Raw genomic sequence first — 21,329 nt, forward strand, 5'->3', positions numbered from 1 at the left:
TGGCGGTTCATTTCCAAGAACAGTGTGCCCAAGTGTTTCAAGTTGCTGCTTGCTCCACATTTTGCTACCATCCCATGGGTCAAAGCAATTAATAAGGCCAGTCCCAATGCAAAGGCTGGAGGAAGGCACTGCCTCTCGGTTGGAGGAGCTGTCGAGTCACATTGCAAAGGCGTAGATGCAGGGAGGGGAAGAAACTGGCCATTTGCAGTAGAAGTGAGTCTTCCGGGTCATACAGCCTTAGTATACATCTTTGTGTCTGTGAAACTTCTCCCCATCTGGATCAAGACTGCCCCAACTTGATCTTTGAGGACCATCCCCAAAATTTATAAGCAAGAGAATTACCCAGCAAATGTGAAGACTCCTGCTCTGACCAGTACACTCCACCTGAATCCCAAAAGAGCCTAGAAAATGGCCTGTAGCAGTCAGGAGTCAGCTGGAAATGGCATGCTCAAATTGGGTAGCTGAGGAGCGTTTAGTAAAGGAGCTGTTTGCCAGGGTGCAGACAGGGTTAGGCATGATACAATCCGGGTGGCTAGCAACATCAGGGAGTCTTTAATGTCCCCAAACCTAGCGAGCAGTTACCAGGACTTGGGGAGAGGGCTGCCTGACAGAGACCAGCCTTCAATAGAAACAGCCAGCTCTCAGTGACCCAGCGAGGACTACAATAAATGACCTTAGTCTCCTCCCACCCACCAGCCTTCTGCTTGTGCCTGCCATTGACTGAGCCCAGCTTGAAGGCGTGAGTGAGCCTCTGGGGATGGCTTAATATCTCTTTTTTTTTTTTTTTTTTTTTAGATGGAGTCTCACTCTGTGACCCAGGCTGAGTGCAGTGGCACGGTGTCGGCTCACTGCAACCTCCGCCTCCCGGGTTCAAGCCACTCTCCTGCTTCAGCCTCTTGAGTACCTGGGATTACAGGCATGCACCACCACGCCCAGCTAATTTTTGTATTTTTAGTAGAGACAGGGTTTCGTCTTGTTGGCCAGGGTGGTCGCACTCCTGACCTCAGGTGATCCTCCCGCCTCGGCCTCCCAAAATGCTGAGATTACAGGAATGAGCCACTGTGCCTGGCTTTAATATCTGCTAAGCTCATTAACCAATGCCTGCACTCAAGGTGACTGTTAGGGGTTGAGTTGTGTCCCTCAAAATGTGCCCCCAGTACCTGTGAATATGCCCTTATTTGGAAATAGAATCTCAGCAGATATAATCCAGTTAAGATGAGGTCTGCTGGCCGGGCGCGGTGGCTCAAGCCTGTAATCCCAGCACTTTGGGAGGCCGAGACGGGCGGATCACCAGGTCAGGAGATCGAGACCATCCTGGCTAACACGGTGAAACCCCGTCTCTACTAAAAATACAAAAAAACTAGCCGGGCGAAGTGGCGGGCGCCTGTAGTCCCAGCTACTCGGGAGGCTGAGGCAGGAGAATGGCGTAAACTCGGGAGGCGGAGCTTGCAGTGAGCTGAGATCTGGCCACTGCACTCCAGTCCGGGCGACAGAGCGAGACTCCGCCTCAAAAAAAAAAAAAAAAAAGATGAGGTCTGCTGAGTTAGGGTGGGCCCTAAGCCAATGTGATTAGTGTATGAGTTCACTAGGGCTGCCATAACAAAATGTCACAGACTGGGTGGCTTCAACCACAGACATTTACTCTCTCACAGTTCTGGAGGCTGGAAGTTGGAGGAGGTGCTGCAGGGGTTTCCTCCAAGGCCTCAATTCTTGACTTGCAAATGGCCACCCTCCTGCTGCCTAGTCACAGGGTCTTTTCTTTGTCACAGTTACCCCTCCTTCCTCTCTGTGTCCTAATCTCTTCTTACAAGTACATCAGTCATATCAGATTAGGGCCCACTCTAATGGGCTCTTCTTAATTACTTCTTTAAAGACTGTCACCAAATATAGTCACATTCTGGAGTACTGAGTGTTTAGGGTCCAACATATGAATTTTAGAGGGGACAGTTCAGCTCATAACAATTGGTGTCCTTATAAAAGAAGCGAAGAGGCCAGGTTTGGTGGCTCAAGCCTGTAATCTCAGCACTTTGGGAGGCTGATGTGGGCAGATCACTTGAAGTCAGGAGTTCAAGACTAGCCTGGCCAAAATGGCGAGACCCTGTCTCTACTAAAAATACAAAAATTAGTCGGACATGGTGGCATGCACCTGTAGTCCCAGCGTCCCAACTGGGAAGCTGAGAGAAGAATCACTTGAACCCAGGAGGCAGAGGTTGCAATGAGCCGAGATCCCGCCACTGCACTCTGTTCAGCCTGGGTGACAGAGCGAGACTGTCTAAATAGATAAAAGAGACAGACACTGAAGGTGACCACATGAAGGCCTAGGTGACACAGCGAGACTCTGTCTCAATAAATAAATAAGACACAGACACTGAAAGAAAGTGACCACGTGAAATGAAGCCCACGGCAGAGACTGGAGTGACACAGCCACAAGCCAAGGAAAGCCTGGGGCCACCAGAAGCTGAAAGAGGCAAGGAAGGATTCTCCCCTCGAGGCCAGGAGGGAGCATGGCCCTGCTGACACCTTAAGTTTGGCCTCAGAAACTGTGAGAGAAGCAATGTCTGTAGTTATAAGCCACCCGTTTTGTGGTCATTTGTTCTAGCAGCCACAGGAAGTGAAAACAGTGGCCTTTGGCAAGCACAGTTCAACTGTCGGAATTTCCCTCACATGTGACGAGATGTGGTCCCAAGGCTCAGGGCACCCGCAAGTTGCATGGATGTACCACATGTAGCTTGCTTAGCACCCCTCCCCAACAATGCTCCCCAGAGATGGCCCAGAGAGCATTCCTTCATCACAGCATAAAGCAAGTGCTGGTGGGGGAACCAGGACTCTTCAGCAGCACGGGAGGAAGGCCGGCTCGAGGGCAGTGGGGATGTACCGTGCTGGATGAGTTCTGTTTGCCCCTCCACATCTACTCTCCACCCAGTTCCTACCTGTATAAGCTGCAGGGAGCCCTTCTATGCAGTCCATTCAGGCCTTCCCCTGGAGTGCTCTCCCTAGGCCACCTTGACTGCAGGCATAGGTAACTTTCTAAATGGATATGACCACCCCAGGTGTTCCAGCCAGCACAGTAAACCCTGAATTCCTTTTCCTGAAATTGGGCTCTAGCAAGCCTTAGGATCCATTCTCCTCCTCCTGACACCCTTGGAGTCTGTGGCCGCGATTCTTCCCAGACTCCTGCCACAGGGATGGATGAAGTCATATACCACATTTTCAGTGATGGCTGGGTACATTGAGCCTTGTACTTTTCGATCTGGGATTTTCTAGAATCACACTCTTTCCATTGCCTGGAGGTTGTGAGGGGCGATGAGAGTGATGCCTGCCGGATCATCAGCAGCTGGAGAGACAACTGTCCAGGGCCTTAAGTGAAAGCTGTTTCTGCAGGAGGAAGCAGGCAGGGGGCTGAGATGAAGGGATTTGGAGGCTCAGCATTTTCAGTTCTCAGTCTCCTCTGTGTCGAACCATCATATTTCAGGGTCCCACTCCTTTCCCATCAGTGCCCTTAGCATTAGAGACCTGACAGGGGTCAGCATTTCATTGGCAATGCTGCTCTGCAGCCCTTAAAGCCAGGCCTGGCCTGGGCTTCAGCCATTTCCTGCAACTACAGGGGATGGGGGAATTCCAGCAGGGCTGAAATTCACTGTATTCACTTCCTGTGGCTGCTAGAACAAATGACCACAAACTGGGTGGCTTATAACTACAGACATTGCTTCTCCCACAGTTTCTGAGGCCAAACTTAAGGTGTCAGCAGGGCCATGCTCCTTCCTGGCCTTGACAGGAGGATCCTTCCTTGCCTCTTTCAGTTTCTGGTGGCCCGAGGCTTTCCTTGGCTTGTGGCTGCATCATTCATCTCTGCCATGGGCTTCACGTGATCACTTTTCAGTGTCTGTGTCTCTTCTCTTATTATTATTTATTTATTTACTTATTTATTTGAGACAGAGTCTTGCTCTGTCACCCAGGCTGGAGTGCAGTGGTGGGATCTCAGCTTACTGCAACCTCTGCCTCCTGGGTACAAGTGATTCTCCCTCCTCAGCCTCCCAGTTAGGAGGCTGGTACTATAGGCACATGCCACCACGTCCAGCTAATTTTTGTATTTTTAGTAGAGACAGGGTCTCGCCATGTTGGCCAGGCTGGTCTTGAACTCCTGACCTCAATTTTCTTCTGTGTTCCGCATCAGATCCTAGGTAACTTGAATGTGTCCATTTCCCTGTACACACTCAAGGCCCATCAGAAGCAGCCAGGTGACCCCACCTTCTTCATAGTCATCCTCGTTGCCATTGTGCCTGCTACACAGCCATTTGGCCTCCACTGCCTTGCTCTGCTCTCATCCACTTTCCTAGGCCATGGGTACTTTGAATGCCCATGATGTGCCTGCCTGCCATGGAGTAAGTACCAGAGTCCTGTTGCTCATTCCTTAAATAGCTGAGCGATCCTGTCCCCAGTCCCATTTTAAGAGTATGTCTCCCAAGACACATTGTTAGTCACTGGGAAAATGCAAATTAAAAACCACAATGAGATACCACTACAAACTTATTGGAAAAGCTAGGCTGGGTGCAGTGGTGGTTCATGCCTGTAATCCCAGCACTTTGGGAGGTTGAGGATGGTGGATCACTCGAGGTCAGGAGTTTGAGACCAGCTTGGCCAACATGGCAAAACCCATCTCTACTAAGAAGAGAAAAAAAAAATTAGCTGGGCGTGGTGGTGCCCACATGTAACCCACTTGGGAGGCTGAGGCATGAGAATCGCTTGAACCAGAGAGGTGGAGGTTGCAGTGAGCTGAGATCATGCCACTGACTCCAGCCTGAATGACAGAGTGACACTCTGCCAAAAAAAAAAAAAAGCTAAAATTAGAAAGACTGTTCCAAGTGTTAATGAGGATGTGGATGAACTGGAACTCACACGCTCCTGGTAGCAACAGAAAATGGAAAACAGTTTGGCAGTACCATAAAAAGTGACAGCCATTCCACCCATAAATACCTCAGGGAAATAAAAGCATTTGTCCATACCAAGATTGGCACATGAATGTTCCCAGCTACTTTATATGTAGTAGCCCAAATTGAAATCAATGCAAATGCTCATCAACAGGTGAATGGATGGATAAATCATGGTATGTTCAAAGAATGGAACGCTATTCAGCAACAAAATGGAATGAACTACTGATGCATGCCACGTGGATGGATTTCAAAATAGTTACACCATGTGAAAGAAGCCAGGCCAGAAGAACAACAACAACAAACAAACAAAAAACACTACATACTATATGATTCCATTTCTACAAAAATCTAGAAAACGCACATTAATCTATAGTGACGGAGTGCAGATCAGTGGTTGCCTGAGGTGGAGGTGGGGAACAGGGAGAGAAGGAGGAAAAGGTGGTTCAAGAAAACTTTTCAGGGTAATAGACAAATCTGCTGTCTTGGTGGTGATGGTGTCTGTGATACTGTGAAACATATATTTGGTTTTCAACTCTGTTTGCTGGGATACAACTCCTAAAATCCTCAGAATCTTCAAGTGATGTCCTCTCCTATGCTAATGAGTTGACTGGTGGCTGTTAGCCCTCTAGGTAGCTTCAGAATGGGCCTGGTACCAGAAAGACCAAGGCAGGATTAGAGGGCTGGGACTTTCAGCCCTATCCCCCAACCTCAGGGAGGGGAGAGGGGCTGAAGGTTTAGTTGATCACCAATGGCCAATGATGTAGTCAATCATGCCTATGTAATGAAGCCCCCATAAAAACCCAAGAGGACTGATTTGGGGAGATTTCAGACAGCTGAACATTTGGAAGCTTACAGGGAACTGAACAACACCTCATCCATGTGCCAGGAGGGTGGTGCATCCCAACTCCACCAGGACAGAGGCTCCTGTCCTCAGGACCCTTCCAGACCTCTCCCTATGTATCTCTTTATCTGGCTGTTTATCCGTGTCCTTCAAAATATCCTTTGTAATGAACTGGTAAACAAGTTTCCCTGAGTACTGTGAGCCACTCTAGCAAATTCACTGAACCAAAGAGGGGTTGTGGGAACCCCAGTTCATAGTCACAAGGTCCAAAGGCCCAGATTTATACGTGCCTGAGTGTGGACAGGAGCCACCTTGGGCACTGAGCCCTCAACCTGTATCTGACGCGATCTCCAGGTAGATGGTGTCAAAATTGAATTGGAGGACACCTAGCTGATGTTGGCTAAAGAATTGATTGGTTGCTTCTTGGCGGGGAAAACACAACCCCCAACACGTTTGATCAGAGAAACCTTCTGTGTTGATTGTGGTATGAAAGCAGCGGAAAAACACAGATGAGTTGGTTTTTTCACACATGGTGTCACAGGTGTATATACCAACACTTAAATTGTACATTTTAAACGTGCAGTTTATCATATATCAAATATTGCACTCATATGTGAGACCTTTCTTCTCATGGAGATAGAGAATGGAATGGTGATTACCAGGGAGTATAAAGAGGGAATGATTAATGGGTACAAAAGTAGAGCTAGATTAGAGGAATATGATCTAGTGTTCAGTAGCAAAATAGGGTGACTTTAGTTAATAATTTGTTGTGTATTTCAAAGTAACTAGAAGAGTAGAATTGGAATGTCCCTAACACAAAGAAATGATATATGTTTGAGGTGACCAGTTACCCTGATTTGATCATTACACATTGTAGGTTTGTATCAAATTATCACATGTACCCATAAATATATATGACTAGTCCCTATCCACAAAAATTTTCAAAATACAGAAAAGGTGGCAGTTTTAGGAGAATTGCAAAGAAAACAGAAGTCTCAAAGAGGTCAGCAGCCCCTCGTGGGGAGGAAGAGGAGCTCACTCCCTTTACATTGGTGTTGGGGGGGCTAATGAAAGCCCGATGATGTAAGCAACCTCTCTGACCTTTAACCCTGGCCCCTCCTCCCACTGCCCCAGATTCTATGCCCACCAGCCCCCATGGTACATCAAGATTTGCCAGGCTTAGGGAAGGCACTCTGATAACCTTTTGCATTGTGAGCATGTTTGATGCTGTTGGAGGCAGTATGCCCAAGAGTATCCCGGAAAACTCCGGATTTTGTACAGCCACATAGTGCTTATTTGCTCAGACTTTAGCAGCAAGGGCCTGCAGAAAAGCTGTCTCGGGTGACCTCCTCTGCAGCTTGAGATACCCAGGCAGATGCAGGAAGACAAAAGCTTCTCAGCAATAACTTACACTGGCTGATAGTCTGCATCCGTTGGGAGATAACTGACCCATTTCTCACATGAAAGCAGAGACCTGTGGCTCTCAAACCACTCTGGGTATAAGAATCATCATGGGTGCTTGCGAAACCTACCTACTTCCCTCAGAGTTTAAGGGGAGTTTCCAGCTGGCAGCTTTTAATTCAATTTCTCTCATGTTACAATGTCACCAGCTGGAGAACCACAAATCCAGAACCAGGGTATCACCTTGGAAAATGCTGGAATAGGTGACAATTAGAAGTAGGTTATTATTAACCATAAAGTAAAATGACCATTGTTCTTTAAGTCCAAGATTAAAGAAATCCTCACTTCGCAGGAATTAGCTGTATACCACAAGAGGGTGCCATTGTCGCAAAGTTGTAGCACTGCCCTTCCAGCCCTTTGTTATATTCAATATGATATCCAAGGAAATTTTGAAAAATTATTTTTCTATGTTAAAAGGTTAAGAAAAGACATGACACAATGCTCTAATATTATGGAAGGTCAGAGAATAAAGTACAAGGAGGAACGCATATAAAACAAGGGAAATAAGGCTGTGTGCTGTGGCTCGCGAACCTGTAATCCCAACACTCTGGGAGGCCAAAGCAGGAAGATCACTTGATCAGCCTGGGCAACATAGTGAGACCCCATCTCAAAAAAAAAAAAAAAAGGCCTGTAGTCGTAGCTACTTGGGAGGCTGAGGTGAGAGGATGGCTTGGGCCTGGGAGGTCAAGGTTGCAGTGAGCCAGGATTACTCCATTGCACTCCAGACTGGGTGACAGAGTGAGACCCTGGGCATGGGTCTCACGCCTGTAATCCCAGCACTTTGGGAGGCCAAGGCAGGTGGATCACCTAAGGTCAGGAGTTTGAGACCAGCCTGGCCGACATGGTGAAAACCTGTCTCTACCAAAAATACAAAATTAGGCAGGCGTGGTGGCAGGCACCTATAATCTCAGCTACTTGGGAGGCTGAAGCAGGAGAATCGCTTGAACCCAGGAGGCGGAGGTTGCAGTGAACCAAGATCACGCCCTTGCACTCCAGCCTGGGCAACAAGAACAAAACTTCGTCTAAAAAAATAAAAAGGGCCGGACATGGTGGCTCACGCCTATAATCCCAGCACTTTGGGAGGCCATTGTGGGCAGATCATGAGGTCAAGAGATCGAGACCATTCTAGCTAACATGGTGAAACCCCGTCTCTAGTAAAAATACAAAAATTAGCTGGGCGTGGTGGTGCACAGCTACTGGGGAGGCTGAGGCAGGAGAATCGCTTGAACTGGGAGGCGGAGGTTGCAGTGAGTTGAGATCGCGCCACTGTACTCCAGTCTGCCGACAGAGCGAGACTCTGTCTCAAAGAAACAAAAAAATGCACACACTTCAACTGCCCTCATTTTCCCCACTCCCCATTAGGCCATCACTTTTATTTCTTGTGCATCCCTCTAGGGTTTTGTTATAAAAACACTAGCAAACTTCTTTCTGCTTTCTGTTTTGTGCCATGTGGAACTGTTTCCATTTCAGTAGAGAAAGCGCCTCCTTGCTGTGGTTTACAGCTGTACAACAGTTCATTCTCTGACGGGTGTGCCTTTGTGTATTTATCCATTTCCCTATACATGAACACTGGGGTCTAATGTTTTACTATCACAAACAATGTCGCAGAGAATAACCTCGTTCGAGTGTCATTTTGTACTGGTATGGTTGGAGGACAAATTCTCAGAAGAAGGACTGTGGGGTCAAAAGTAAATGCACTTGTAATTTATAATGTTGACAGTGAGCCACGATCACTCCACTGCACTCCAGCCTGGGTGGCAGAGTGAGACCCTGTCTTTAAAAAAATGAAAATAAAAATTCACACTTATATTCAGACAAAACTGCCCTCCCAATGGGTTTGTATGACTTTGCTCTCCCGCCAGCATGTTGGGAAAGCCTCTATTTCCACAGACTCCTCCAAGGGAATATACATACAGTGATTATTTTGAATTATTAGAGAGGCCTTAATTGCCAAGTTTGGAAACAACATTTATCATCCATGAGGTGTGCATTAAGAGTATTTATGGCCAGGCGCGGTGGCTCAAGCCTGTAATCCCAGCACTTTGGGAGGCCGAGACAGGTGGATCACGAGGTCAGGAGATCAAGACCATCCTGGCTAACATGGTGAAACCCCGTCTCTACTAAAAAACACAAAAAACTAGCCAGGCGAGGTGGCGGGCGCCTGTAGTCCCAGCTACTCAGGAGGCTGAGGCAGGAGAATGGTGTAAAACCGGGAGGCGGAGCTTGCAGTGAGCTGAGATCTGGCCACTGCACTCCAGCCTGGGCGACAGAGAAAAACTCTGTCTCAAAAAAAAAAAAAAAAAAAAGAGTATTTATGACCCTAGCATGGGCTTGATAGCACAATAACAGGGTGTGTGAAGGATCAATGACCTGGGGCCATTTAGCCATGGGTATTATGGTGACAGTGTTTTCTCTTGCATTGTACTTTCAGGTGTTTGTAGATCCCTATTTCTGCTGCCTCAATTTGTAGCTTAAACCTTCTTCTGCAGCGTGAATGTTTTTCCCAGTTTTACGCTTCATTAGGCCTCCAGTGGGAATAGAGTCTGAGCTGCACATCTGGCCCCAGCTGTGCTGAGCCCTCAGGTGACCATGCTGCTGCCCAGCTCCCTGGGTTCCAACAGGGGGTTCCCTCCTGTAGATGGGAGCTTTGTCTTTGAGCAAACTTCCCAGCTGTGGAAACTCTGGCACCACTTTAAAGATCAATGCATTTATTGGCAAGGGATGGGAAAGGCAAACTCCTCTACACAAGGACTCAGTCTTATACCAGAAGCCAGTTGTCCTCAGCCTCTGCAGTGAGGTTATCTCCTAAAGAACATTCAGGCTGTTTCCCAGTAGTGCCTGTGCTGGCGGCACCCAACACTTTTTAGTTAGGAAGATCACATCCCATCTGGCCGGTCCACAGAGTTGTACTAAATTTAAATTTCTTCCATGTCTCTGTCATACACATGAACGCTCACACACACACACATACTTGTGTGAGAAGCACTCACACTGACTCAGTGTCTGATGGAAACAGTGTACACAGCCGATAAGCAGATCCCGGCAGCACAAGGCACTGAAGGACATTCCAGAACCTCAAGGGCTGGACAGGCCAGTGTCTGAAGCCAGAACATAAGCCCTGCTCACTTGTCCTTTCCTGCATCTGACTGGAAATGCTACAAACAGAAGGAAATATTGAGCAAAATTAATAACCTAATGAGGATCTTGCTTGTAAGTTTAATAGCAGCATTAGTAATGAAGCAGCATTTTATTGGGTTAACAGAAGTTAAGTGGCAATGTTAGTAAAGTGGTCATTATAGGTTTTCTTCCTTGCAGGCAGTGAACAGAACCTTCTGAAAGGATGGATTATTATAACTCCTCAGCATTCACTGTTTCTTAAAACAGGCCTTTCTGAAAGTTTATATATATATATATACATACACACACACACACATATATATACACACACACACACACACACACATATATATATATATATATAAATTACACTTTTTCCAGGGACCCCTGTTTGAGGCATGAGTGGAGAGGCTTCATCTTTAAAGAAGCCCTTACAGGGAACTCTGTCGGTTGTTTGAGGCTTGCTGCCAACAAACAATTGAGGTATTTACCAAAGGTTTCCAAGAAATTGCTGCAAATTATATGAAATGTTATACTGGTAACAGACGTTCAATGTATTAGCAACAGAAAAAAAATGTAAAGTGTGTGGGAACAAAGTTGCAATCTGTGAGAAAATGTTCAGTAAGGTAGGTGGCGATGAATTTTAATGATGTGTCATGAAGAGTCACACTCATGAATACAGAAGGGAAGTGAAGTGATCTGGGACTTTTGAACAAATTTCTGAATACTGGTCTGGAATCACTATGGAGGACCCTTTAATGTGATCCAGCAGAAAGACTCATTTGGAGACAGAGCCGGACTCCCGGAGCCCCTCCAGGTGGAACTCACTCCACCCCAGAGCTCAGACTCGGTCCCACACTCCTGATCCCTGATCCATCACAGCCCACCTCTTGGGCCAGTCCTGTGCCATTGGGAGTTTCATGGAATAACTACAGTTAAGGGCTTCTCTTACAAGTGTTCCTGGTAACAGTTAATACCTCCCCTTCTTTTATGATGAGAAAAATGGTCAATGATTCCCTCAACAGAGAAGGACGGTAACACAGTGAAATCAAGAAACCCGGAATCATGAAAAGTCTTTCCTCAGTTCACTGCAGTGAAATCCCTATAAATGCGAATCACCCTGCCTTCTCCTTACCTTTAAAAATAAATTAGGATGAGGGGGCTTTAGGATGAGGAGCAGCCTTGGCCCCCAGGGGGCTTCGGGGAAGGATGATATGTGTGCACTGGGGGCAGATATTCCAGACCCTCGTTGTCCTCCCTGGCTCCTTGCCGGTATTGACTAGTGGGGCAGGGCTTGGGACAGGCCTTCATACTGGGGGTACCAGTCCTATCCAGGTGTTTAGGCCTTTGGCTGTCACTGAAGTTGTTGATTCCAGGTATTTGCTACTGGCTGTGAAATCCCCACTTAGGATAGTCTCCTGAGCCAGGCCCCTTGCTGGGACACTTTTGGATTCCTCCCCAGGAGAACTGCCTCAGCTCAACAATCCAGCTGCCCCTTCCAGCTGTGCTAGAGCTTGCCTTCCTGCTCCCAGGCTGCATGCTGGAATTGGTCCCTGCCCCTGGCAAACTTCTATAGGACCTCAGTTTCTCTCTTCTCCTTCCAACCCTCTCTTGGCCTGGCATATCCCTCTTCTCCCAGAGGGATTTCCCTTATGTCTTACTCTCCTTCTCCAGGGAATTGCTCAGCCTTTACAAAGGGTATCCTTTCCACATTACCAAAGACCCCCACTGAGCTTGCAGGTGAGACAGGTGAGGCTGTCTAGGAACTGAGGGACAACTAGGAACCAGGATATTGAGGAGGACAAAATATTTGGCATCCTCAAAATATTATTCCCATCATATATATATTTTTATTTTTATTTTTTATTTTTATTTTTTTTGAGATGGAGTTTCGCTCTTGTCGCCCAGGCTGGAGTGCCATGGCACAATCTCGGCTCACGGCAACCTCCGCCTCCTGGGTTCAAGCGATTCTTCTGCCTCAACCTCTCAAGTAGCTGGGATTACAGGCATGCACCACCACGCCCGGTTAATTTTGTCTTTTTAGTAGAGACAGGGTTTCTCCATGTTGGTCAGGCTGGTTTCGAACTCCTGACCTCAGGTGATCCACCCGCCTCAGCCTCCCAAAGTGCTGGGTTTACAGGTGTGAGCCACCGCACCTGGCCAACTTTTCACTGGACACTAGTTTAGAAGAAAACTAGGTTAGTCTAAAGCAGGTTAGGAAATATTGAAATCATTGAATATGCCACAAAATTGAACATCTGAATCTTGCCAGATTTGTGCTTCATGTAAATCACTGTGAATGACGGGGCTACTGCCGAATTTGGGGGATCTGGTGACTCCTTGGCATTTGTGGTTTATGGTCTTACTGGAAACCTCTTTCGATGGTTTTCGAGCCTGTAATTCATGGTTGTATGTTCTGTATTTTTCCCAAGACCACTGCTGGAATCCTGTATTCACTGCATAATGAGTATTTTATTTTTAGATGTGGATCACCTCTTAGGGAGGGAGTCTGTGGGAAGGTGGGTAATGAACTATTTTTAATATAAATCACAAGTGTCAAAGAAAGTGGTAATATCCAAAGAATAAACAAGAGTGACCACCATTCAGGTGCCGAAAAGTTATCTGAAGCTCCCAAAGCTTGGCATTTTAAACTATGTGATAGTATTTCAACCATTTGGCCAACAATGAAGACAGATCCAAGGATTGCCCCAGGCATGCTTACTTTCGGTCCTAACTCCTGTGTTTATTTGATTCAATGAAGGTAACTTCTCAGGCCCAGGGAAACACTTTGCCCTTCAAAAGTTTCATTAGAAAATCCCAATATACTGGTGACTAAGTAACAAGACTGAAACTCTACACAAACTTTTGTTGTATGGAGACCTCCGCTTTTGTTGCCTTAGCTGAAGTATTGTAGATGAAATGTATAAAACTTAAAATCCAGGGTAGAGGATCTGGGACTCAAAATCCGTCTTTAGAAATCCACGGCACTTTTACAGACAGACTATATTAAAATACTGACAAAGTCCCAGCTGGGGGTACTAGCCGGCTATCTGCCCACACAGTATATAAATAAAAGCAGGGTTTACCATCCAGGGCATTAACATCATTTTCCATGCCTTCAACATCCATTAAATGCTAGTAGTGTATGAGAAGCGTGGACCTTAAATATTAAAGATGGCTTTTTTTTTTTCTTATTTAGCGTAGAAACTAGCGACAGGGAACAAGGTAACTGAATTCACGGTCCACTCGCAGGCGCACACGTCCCCAGGGCTCCAGGACGGCCGTTCCCTGCGTGCGGCCGCGGCCGCGGGACTGCGGACAAAGCTGCAGTGTGGTCCGGAGCGCGGGACCGGGAGCGGGAGGCCGGCCCGGCGGCAGGAAGGGTGTGGCCGTAGGGTGCGGCGAGGACGGTCTGTGCGGGACGAAAGTGCGCAGCGTGGAGTCTGGGGGCCAAGAAGCCCCAGCTGCAAGGCTGGCTTCTGAGATTCGCACCGCGGCGCCGCGGTGCAGGAACCGGCCGCCCCGCGGGGACGCCCTTGCGCCGGGTTCTGGGCGCGGCTAACTGGCAGCTCCGGCCCCGCGGGCGCCGGGCCGGAGCCCACGCCCCCTCCGACCGCCAGCTCCCGTCGCAGACCGCGCAGGCGGGGCGACCGAGAGGGCTTTTTTTTTTTTTTTTTTTTTTTGGTCAAACTTTGGCCACGTGAACCGCCCCTCATTCACTTTTGCGCCAATCGCGCGGCGCGGACGGATCCCGAGAGGGGCCACGGCTCGCCGCCGGCGGGGCCACTTCATAACGCGCTGTGCGTGACGTGAGGGGCTCCTGTGGCAATGGCGAGCTAAGCCGGAGGATGTGCAGCTGCAGCGGCGGCGCCGGCCACGAAGAAGACGGGGGCAGGCGCCGTGCGAACCGAGCCGAGCCAGCCGGGGGACGCGGGCAAGGCGAAACGGGGGCCCGGACTTGGCTGCCACTGCCGTCGCCGTCTTGCCGGCCCCGCGCCCCCGCGCGCGAGCGGGAGGAGCCGCCGCCGCCTCGCGCCCGAGCCGCCGCCAGCGCGCGCCGGGCATGGTCCCTTCTTAAAGGCGCAGGCAGCGGCGGCCGGGGCGGGCGTGCGGAACAAAGCGCCGGCGCGGGGCCTGCGGGCTGCTCCGGGGCCGCGATGGGCGCGGCGGGCCCGCGGCGGCCGCGGCGCTGCCCGGGCCGGGCCTCGCGGCGCTAGGGCGGGCTGGCCTCCGCGGGCGGGGGCGGCGGGCTGAGGGCGCGCGGAGCCTGCGGCGGCGGCGGCCCGGCGGGCTGAGCGGCGCGGGCATGGCCGCGCGCGGCCGGCGCGCCTGGCTCAGCGTGCTGCTCGGGCTCGTCCTGGGCTTCGTGCTGGCCTCGCGGCTCGTCCTGCCCCGTGCTTCCGAGCTGAAGCGAGCGGGCCCACGGCGCCGCGCCAGCCCCGAGGGCTGCCGGTCCGGGCAGGCGGCGGCTTCCCAGGCCGGCGGGGCGCGCGGCGATGCGCGCGGGGCGCAGCTCTGGTCGCCCGGCTCGGACCCAGATGGCGGCCCGCGCGACAGAAACTTTCTCTTCGTGGGAGTCATGACCGCCCAGAAATACCTGCAGACCCGCGCCGTGGCCGCCTACAGGTGAGCCCCTGCTTCCCGGGCACCGCCTCCTGCGTCCGGCATCCTGTCGGCTGGCATCCCGGGTTCTCTCCTGGCTCTCGCGTCCGCCCGCTTCCTAGGCCCTTCCTGGGCTTCCGGTGGGATCGGGTTGCCTCTCGGGAGATGCCGGGCCGAGGGAGAAAAGATCAGAGGCGGGATGGTGAGCGCGGCGCTCAAGAACATGGCCTTTGGGGTCAAATAGACTAGTGTGGCCTCACTGGGTGTGCCTCTCACCTTGATTAAGGCACTTTAGCCTTTACAAATCAAAGCCTCTCGTTAAAAGGGCCCGACATATCGGGTCTCCCTCATAATGTTGGAAAACTCATAGCACAGTACCTGATAGTGGAGGCAATTGGGGTTGTTACTGGATTCTCTAAAATGTGCACGTTTGTCCTTGTAAAACTAGAGCCCGTGTACATTAATCTAGTTCTAGAACCTTTCCATATCACACTCTCACATTTCGCAGTTGGAGGCACTCCTATAAATGAAAGAGAATGTCCGCAGCGCCCTGGACCACTCCAGTCTGTTGAGTAAAGGGAGAGAACCTTGGAGAAAAGCAGTTCTTGGCCGTTGGTAGATACAGTGGAAAACTGCATTCTGGCGTTAATTAGTTCAGCTTAGTGGTGTATGCATGTTATCCAGTAACTGGGCTCTAGTTGGCCAAATGAGTCATAAAAGCAGCTGGAATCGTGTTCAGGTTTAACAAAGGGATTAGCCAATGTAGTCTTTAGAAGGGGGATGATTTTGGAATGGCTGGCATGGTTAGAATCAGATTTGTATTGGAGTGAATTTGAACTTGGAGAGGGTTGTAGACTCAATAAAGGAATTTGATTGAAACCCTGTATGTGTGAAGTATAGAAACACCGTATGGATAAAGTTTGGGTCTTATTCAGCCACAGAATAAACCAATGTGGGGAGTGGTTTTAGAGCCTGAATGGTCTGGGAATGAAATTTCAGAGCAGCCAGTGCTGAGCCAGGCTAAGCTGGTTGCTGTTTGTTCTTATAACCAATACCTTTACACTTCGGTTTTTAAATGCAGTCTGGGTCAGATTTTTCAAGCATTAGATGTTGTGAGGGGAAAGCGGTCTTCAGTGACTGCCCCTTGAATGGCTTGATCCCCATTCCTGCACATTTCCTTTAGGGCCCTGCTTAAGTCCAGAGCCCACATTCCGCCAGTAAGGGTCCTGAGTGGCTGAAAAGCTTAGAATGCAGGTAGTGTAAAAACAAACTAATGCAGGCCGAGCGCTGTGGCTCACGTTTGTAATCCTAGCACTTTGGGAGGCCGAGGCGGGCGGATCACCCGAGGTCAGGAGTTCGACACCAGCCTGACCAATATCGTGAAACCTCGTCTCTACTCAAAATACAAAAATTAGCCAGGTGTAGTGGCGTGCGCCTGTAGTCCCAGCCACTCTGGAGGCTGAGGCAGGAGAATCGCTTGAACCCAGGAGGCGGAGGTTGCAGTGAGCCAAGATCATGCCACTGCATTCCAACCTGGGCTACAGAGCGAGACTCCATCTCAAATATATATATATATATGTATCTATCTATCTATCGATCGATAGAGATACATAGGCTAATGCAGCGATTTGGGAAACAGCCGATCAGGATTCTCTCCTAGATCTACCTTGCATTACCTGAGGTTTTATGGGATTTTTTTTGACCAGAGAAACAGCCGCATCAGAAATCGAGGATGAGCCGAGTAATTTATTTACAGCATGGTTTTGAAAGTAAATCCGCATGACTCTAGTGTAGTGATAGACCATGTGAAATAACGATTTTGGGGACAGTTACCAAACTAGTACAAATAGTAAATTAGGTGACTGCCTTATCTCCCCCATGCCCCTCAGCAAATACATTTTCATGGTTGCAGTATCAATATATTCAAATCAATGGGGGCCCTAATGCACCAGCAATACTCAGAAAATGTAATGCAGCCTGGGCGAGGTGGCTCACGCCTATAATCCCAGCACTTTGGGAGGCTGAGGCGGGCGGATCACGAGGTCAGGAGATAGATACCATCCTGGCTAACACGGTGAAACCCGTCTACTAAAAATGCAAAAAAAAACAAATTAGCCGGGCTTGGTGGCAGGCGCCTGTAATCCTAGCTACTGGGGAAACTGAGGCAGGAGAATAGAGTAAACCCGGGAGGCGGAGCTTGCTGTGAGCCGACATTGCACCACTGCCCTACAGCCTGGAGGACAGAGCGAGACTCCATCTCTAAAAAAAAAAAAGAAATGTAATGCAAGCTAGAACTACTGTTTCACACTTGGAGATGGTTTCCCAAACTCGAGCTAGACACTCTTACTTTTGGCCTCCTTTCCACATCTCCTCCCTCATCTTTTTCTGGATATAAGATTTAATCTGTGTGGTTTTTTTTTTTTTCCCCAGGTAGTTAGGGGAAAGCAGAAACACAGTTTGCCCCCAGGCCGGGTTCTCCCTTCATTGTGACACCTCTGCCTTTCTGAGAAAGGAAAACGCCTACCAGGAGGTAGTGTCCAGCTAGTGTCACTCCAGCTTTCTCACATAAATTTCCTTTTATCTCTCAGATCTTAAGAAGTCAGAGTACCTGGAGCCTGGAGGTGGACCTGCCCTGCCAGTTAGGGTCCTTTGCCTCTCGCCTGCCAACACTGTGTTTAGACTGACTGCAGGAGTTGGCACAAGACGATTTTAGCCTTAAGGCTAAAAGTTAAGGAACTTTTGGGGAAGGCCTCAATTGGGATGGAGGTTATAAGGTATAACATATGATTACAGTTTTACTGTACTCTGCAGCCCAGGCCAAAAGTCTGCACTGAGCTCTTAAATTGGAAATTGCATGCACAGTTCAGTATAAAAGTAAGCTTGATTCTTCTAGCACAAGATAGAACTCTAGTTTGGAAATTGATGTGCTGAGTTTTACATTTCTCCTGAAAGGTAAATTCATTCTTTATCTTAAAGAAAACTCTAGTTTTGTTTTTTAAAAAAAACAAAAGCAACTGTTGTTTGGCTTATGGATGAAGGAGATGCCAGCAGTTTCAGTAAGATGATACTTTGGTGTAGAATACTGAAAATGTCAGAATTTAGGTCTAGGGACTAGTAGCTAGCAACCTCTTCTTTCCAACAACTATCTGAGATCCAGAAAGGGGCTAAAAAAGCTTTTGAAAATCCAAGGAGATATGCCTGTCCACACTGAAGGCACTGCACTTTGATGATAGAACATCTCCATCATTACACATTTTTACTTTCTAGACCTGCCATCTGCTTGAGGGTGGATGGGGGCCACCAAGATGTAGCAGGGCAGTGACAGCTGATAGCAGACAAGAAACAGATTTTTCACAGCAGGCAAGACAAAACTCAAAATGTAGCAGGTGAGAGACCAGCCAGGACTGACCTTTGGAGGCCCTGAGTGACACTAGCTGTTAAGTTCATAGGAGTGATCCTGATTCATTACTTAGGATCCATTTCTTTGTAAAGCACATGCATGCATGGCCCCTCTGGGCCCAGACCCTGAATCCTGGGGGAGACTACAATACATGGCTTGCTTACGTGTTCTTTAGTCAGAGGGGCAACACTAAAAAGAGGGTTTCTGCTAGTGATGGATGCTGTAGAGAAAACAGAACAGGGTTGGGGCAGGGCACGTGTGTCCTCTGTGTTAGGTGATCAGGGAAGTGGCATGTGGGCTGAGATCTGATCATGAAGAGCCAGTTGTGTGAATATCAATGATGAGCATCAAGGCCAAGGAAGCGCTGGGAAGTCCCAAGGCAGGGACCGGCTTGGAAAGGAACACCAAGAAGGCCAATAAAAGAAAGGGAAGGAGCTCGCTAGTGTCCAGTCATTCTAAATGAATTAGAAAACCACTGGAGGGTTTATGCAGGAAGAGGAGGTGCGTAGCTGGGGTTCTGTAAATTAACACAAATAATTTATTTTGACTCATCTACAAATTATTCGTATTCTAGGTAATTTCGCTTTAAAATGGTACTGTAATTTCTCTGAAGTCATTTATTATGCGAATTAAGGACAGCTTGTCAGAACCTCTGGGTTTCTTGTGTCTTGCATTACTAGCTGCAATTCGTATTTTTCCCATATTTTAAAATTTTCTTCTTAGTTATGTTCTGTGACATATGGAAGGGAAATGTTTATGTAGTTCAGTCTATGTCTTTGCCTTTTTGATTTTCGTTTCTCCTACCCCAGGTTCACAGTTACTGCCCTGGAGAGATTTTTAAAGGTAACATTTCCTTCCTAATTCTGGAAAGGGTAGAAATCATCTCAACTTTATTTTTTCCCCAAATAGCATGTGGTCGCAGCACCACGTACCGTTGACTAAGTTTTCATTTCCCTACCAATTTGAAATGCCATCTTCATCATACTCAGAATTCTTGGGTATGTTTCTGAACTTCATGTTTTGCTCCATTGATCTTTCTGTCTGTTCTTGTGCCAGTACCACCCATTGAAATTATTGGAGGTTGAATAATATTTTAATATCCGGTGGACAAATTCTCCTTTGTTATTCATCTGCTTCAAACATTTCTTGGCTACACTTACCTTTTCTTGCTGAGAGAGTTTTCATGCTATTTAAATTTTTTTAATCAACGTTTTGATAAGAAAAAGCCACACATATTTTGCTTATTTGTCCATTTTTATGCCCAGAACCTTGAGCTAATCCAACACCTTTTGTTTGTTTTGGTTCTTACCGTCTCTGGGCTGAAGATGGGGGAATAGTTTTGTTCTTTTTTTATATTGTCAGAAGAAAGAGGTGGATGGTTTCCTTTCTTTGCACCAGAATTGAACAAGCCGTTAAAGATTAGTGTCAGTCTGTAGGGGACTGTGGGAAGAAAGTTTGAGAAGCATTACCTTGAGATACAGGAAACTTATTTCAAGATACTGTTATCAGTTAATGATCTCTTCCCAATGCTTTAAATGAAGGCGGACTGTTCTTTACCAACCTTAATGAGATCCTCCTACCTTATAAATCTGAATTCATTTCCTTATTTCTTGAGCTGAGCTCACTCTCTTAGATAGAATTCAACTTGGCAAACATTTATACAGAAAGCTATTCCATATAAAATCCAAATAATCAACCTGTAAGTGAACTTTTGGCGTGCCAAGTCATTTCAGATTATGAATTTCCTGTAGGAGACTAGTGAACAGTGTGGCCTTGAAAATGAGTGTAGTTTTTTATGTCATGGTTCAAGATCTTGATGCCCTCAAACAGAATATTCCAGGGATAGCTATGGCTGTCAATAGGGGATTGTGCATGGCTGTTTTCATTGCATTGGCAGCTTTACTTTCACGTGTCCATTAACTAAGCTGCTGTTTATGAAAAGTAGATTGCTAATACAGGGCCCTAGTCTCTGCAGAGTTCATGGTCTCAGAAGGAAACGAGCGACGGTATTGGTTAGAGGGCTGTCAAGGTGCTTGAACTAGTCACTGTGGGGGAACAGAAGAAAGAGGCTTACACCCAGTGGGTGAATGGATCAAGAAATGTCTCACCCACACTCCTACCCTTTTTTTACCCACTAGCTCAGTCTTGGAAGATGAAGAGGTGTTTTTGAGGCAGAGACAACTACAGGTTTCCTACAACATGAAATGGCAGGAATTAGTGAAGGAGTGATGGGAAAGGCCAGCTGCTTGGGGTTGGGTGTAGGCTGTGGGTGGTAGAGTGGTGGGCAGGGACATGGAGCGAAGGTCTGCGTGCCAGGCTTAGGAATTTGGGCTTCATGTGGTTGGTGTCCAGAGCTGTTGGTGACATTTCAGCAGGACAGTAGCCTGAGGGGATGTGTATTTTGGAAGATCAGCCCAGCGGTGTTGCCACTGCAGAGGGTGGCTGGAGTTCATCAAGTACCGGTACCTAGCTAGAGTTGGACGGGACCAGTACCTGTTGAGGGGCACTTGGGTAGCATTTATCTAGAAGTCTAAAATGCAGCTCTTTTGAGGTCTAGCAATTCCTCTGGAATTTTTTCCAAAGGAGTTTTAAAGGTGTGTTTAAAGGTATACATATGAAGTGGAAATTTCAGGTATCTTAGGTATCCTGCTTTAGGAGATAAGGACCAAAATTGACTTAACTGATTCATCCATACTGTGGTCTGCATCTCTGACAAGTAAAAATGGTGTGGCTGAAATATGTTATTGACATGAAGAGAGGTTCAGAATATACTTAAGTGAAAGTAAGCTGTAAAACAGTATGGTCAGTACAAGTCCCTTTATGTTTAAAGTAAAACAAAAGTATATGTGTAGCATAGAAAAGGAAACATACAAGGATGTACTCACTGTGATGCCAAATGATCTTTTATATTCTTTTTAGCACTTTTCTATATATTCTAGTTTTTCTGCAGTAAGCAGTTATTTTATAATAAAGCTAC

General features: G+C 47.7%; 1 protein-coding gene across 1 annotated transcript in view; it reads left to right on the forward strand.

Annotated features, from left to right (window-relative positions):
• The first annotated feature begins 14,587 nt into the window (after positions 1-14,587).
• CHSY1 (chondroitin sulfate synthase 1) overlaps positions 14,588-21,329 on the forward strand; it is a 75,472-nt gene continuing 68,730 nt past the window's right edge. Inside the window, exon 1 of the mRNA XM_030931061.1 lies at positions 14,588-14,976. Coding sequence (XP_030786921.1) covers positions 14,657-14,976 — 320 coding nt within the window. The 5' untranslated portion in view covers positions 14,588-14,656. The remainder of the gene's footprint in view (positions 14,977-21,329) is intronic.

Source organism: Rhinopithecus roxellana, chromosome 5 (assembly GCF_007565055.1).
Source record: "Rhinopithecus roxellana isolate Shanxi Qingling chromosome 5, ASM756505v1, whole genome shotgun sequence".
Taxonomy (NCBI): Eukaryota; Metazoa; Chordata; class Mammalia; order Primates; family Cercopithecidae; genus Rhinopithecus; species Rhinopithecus roxellana.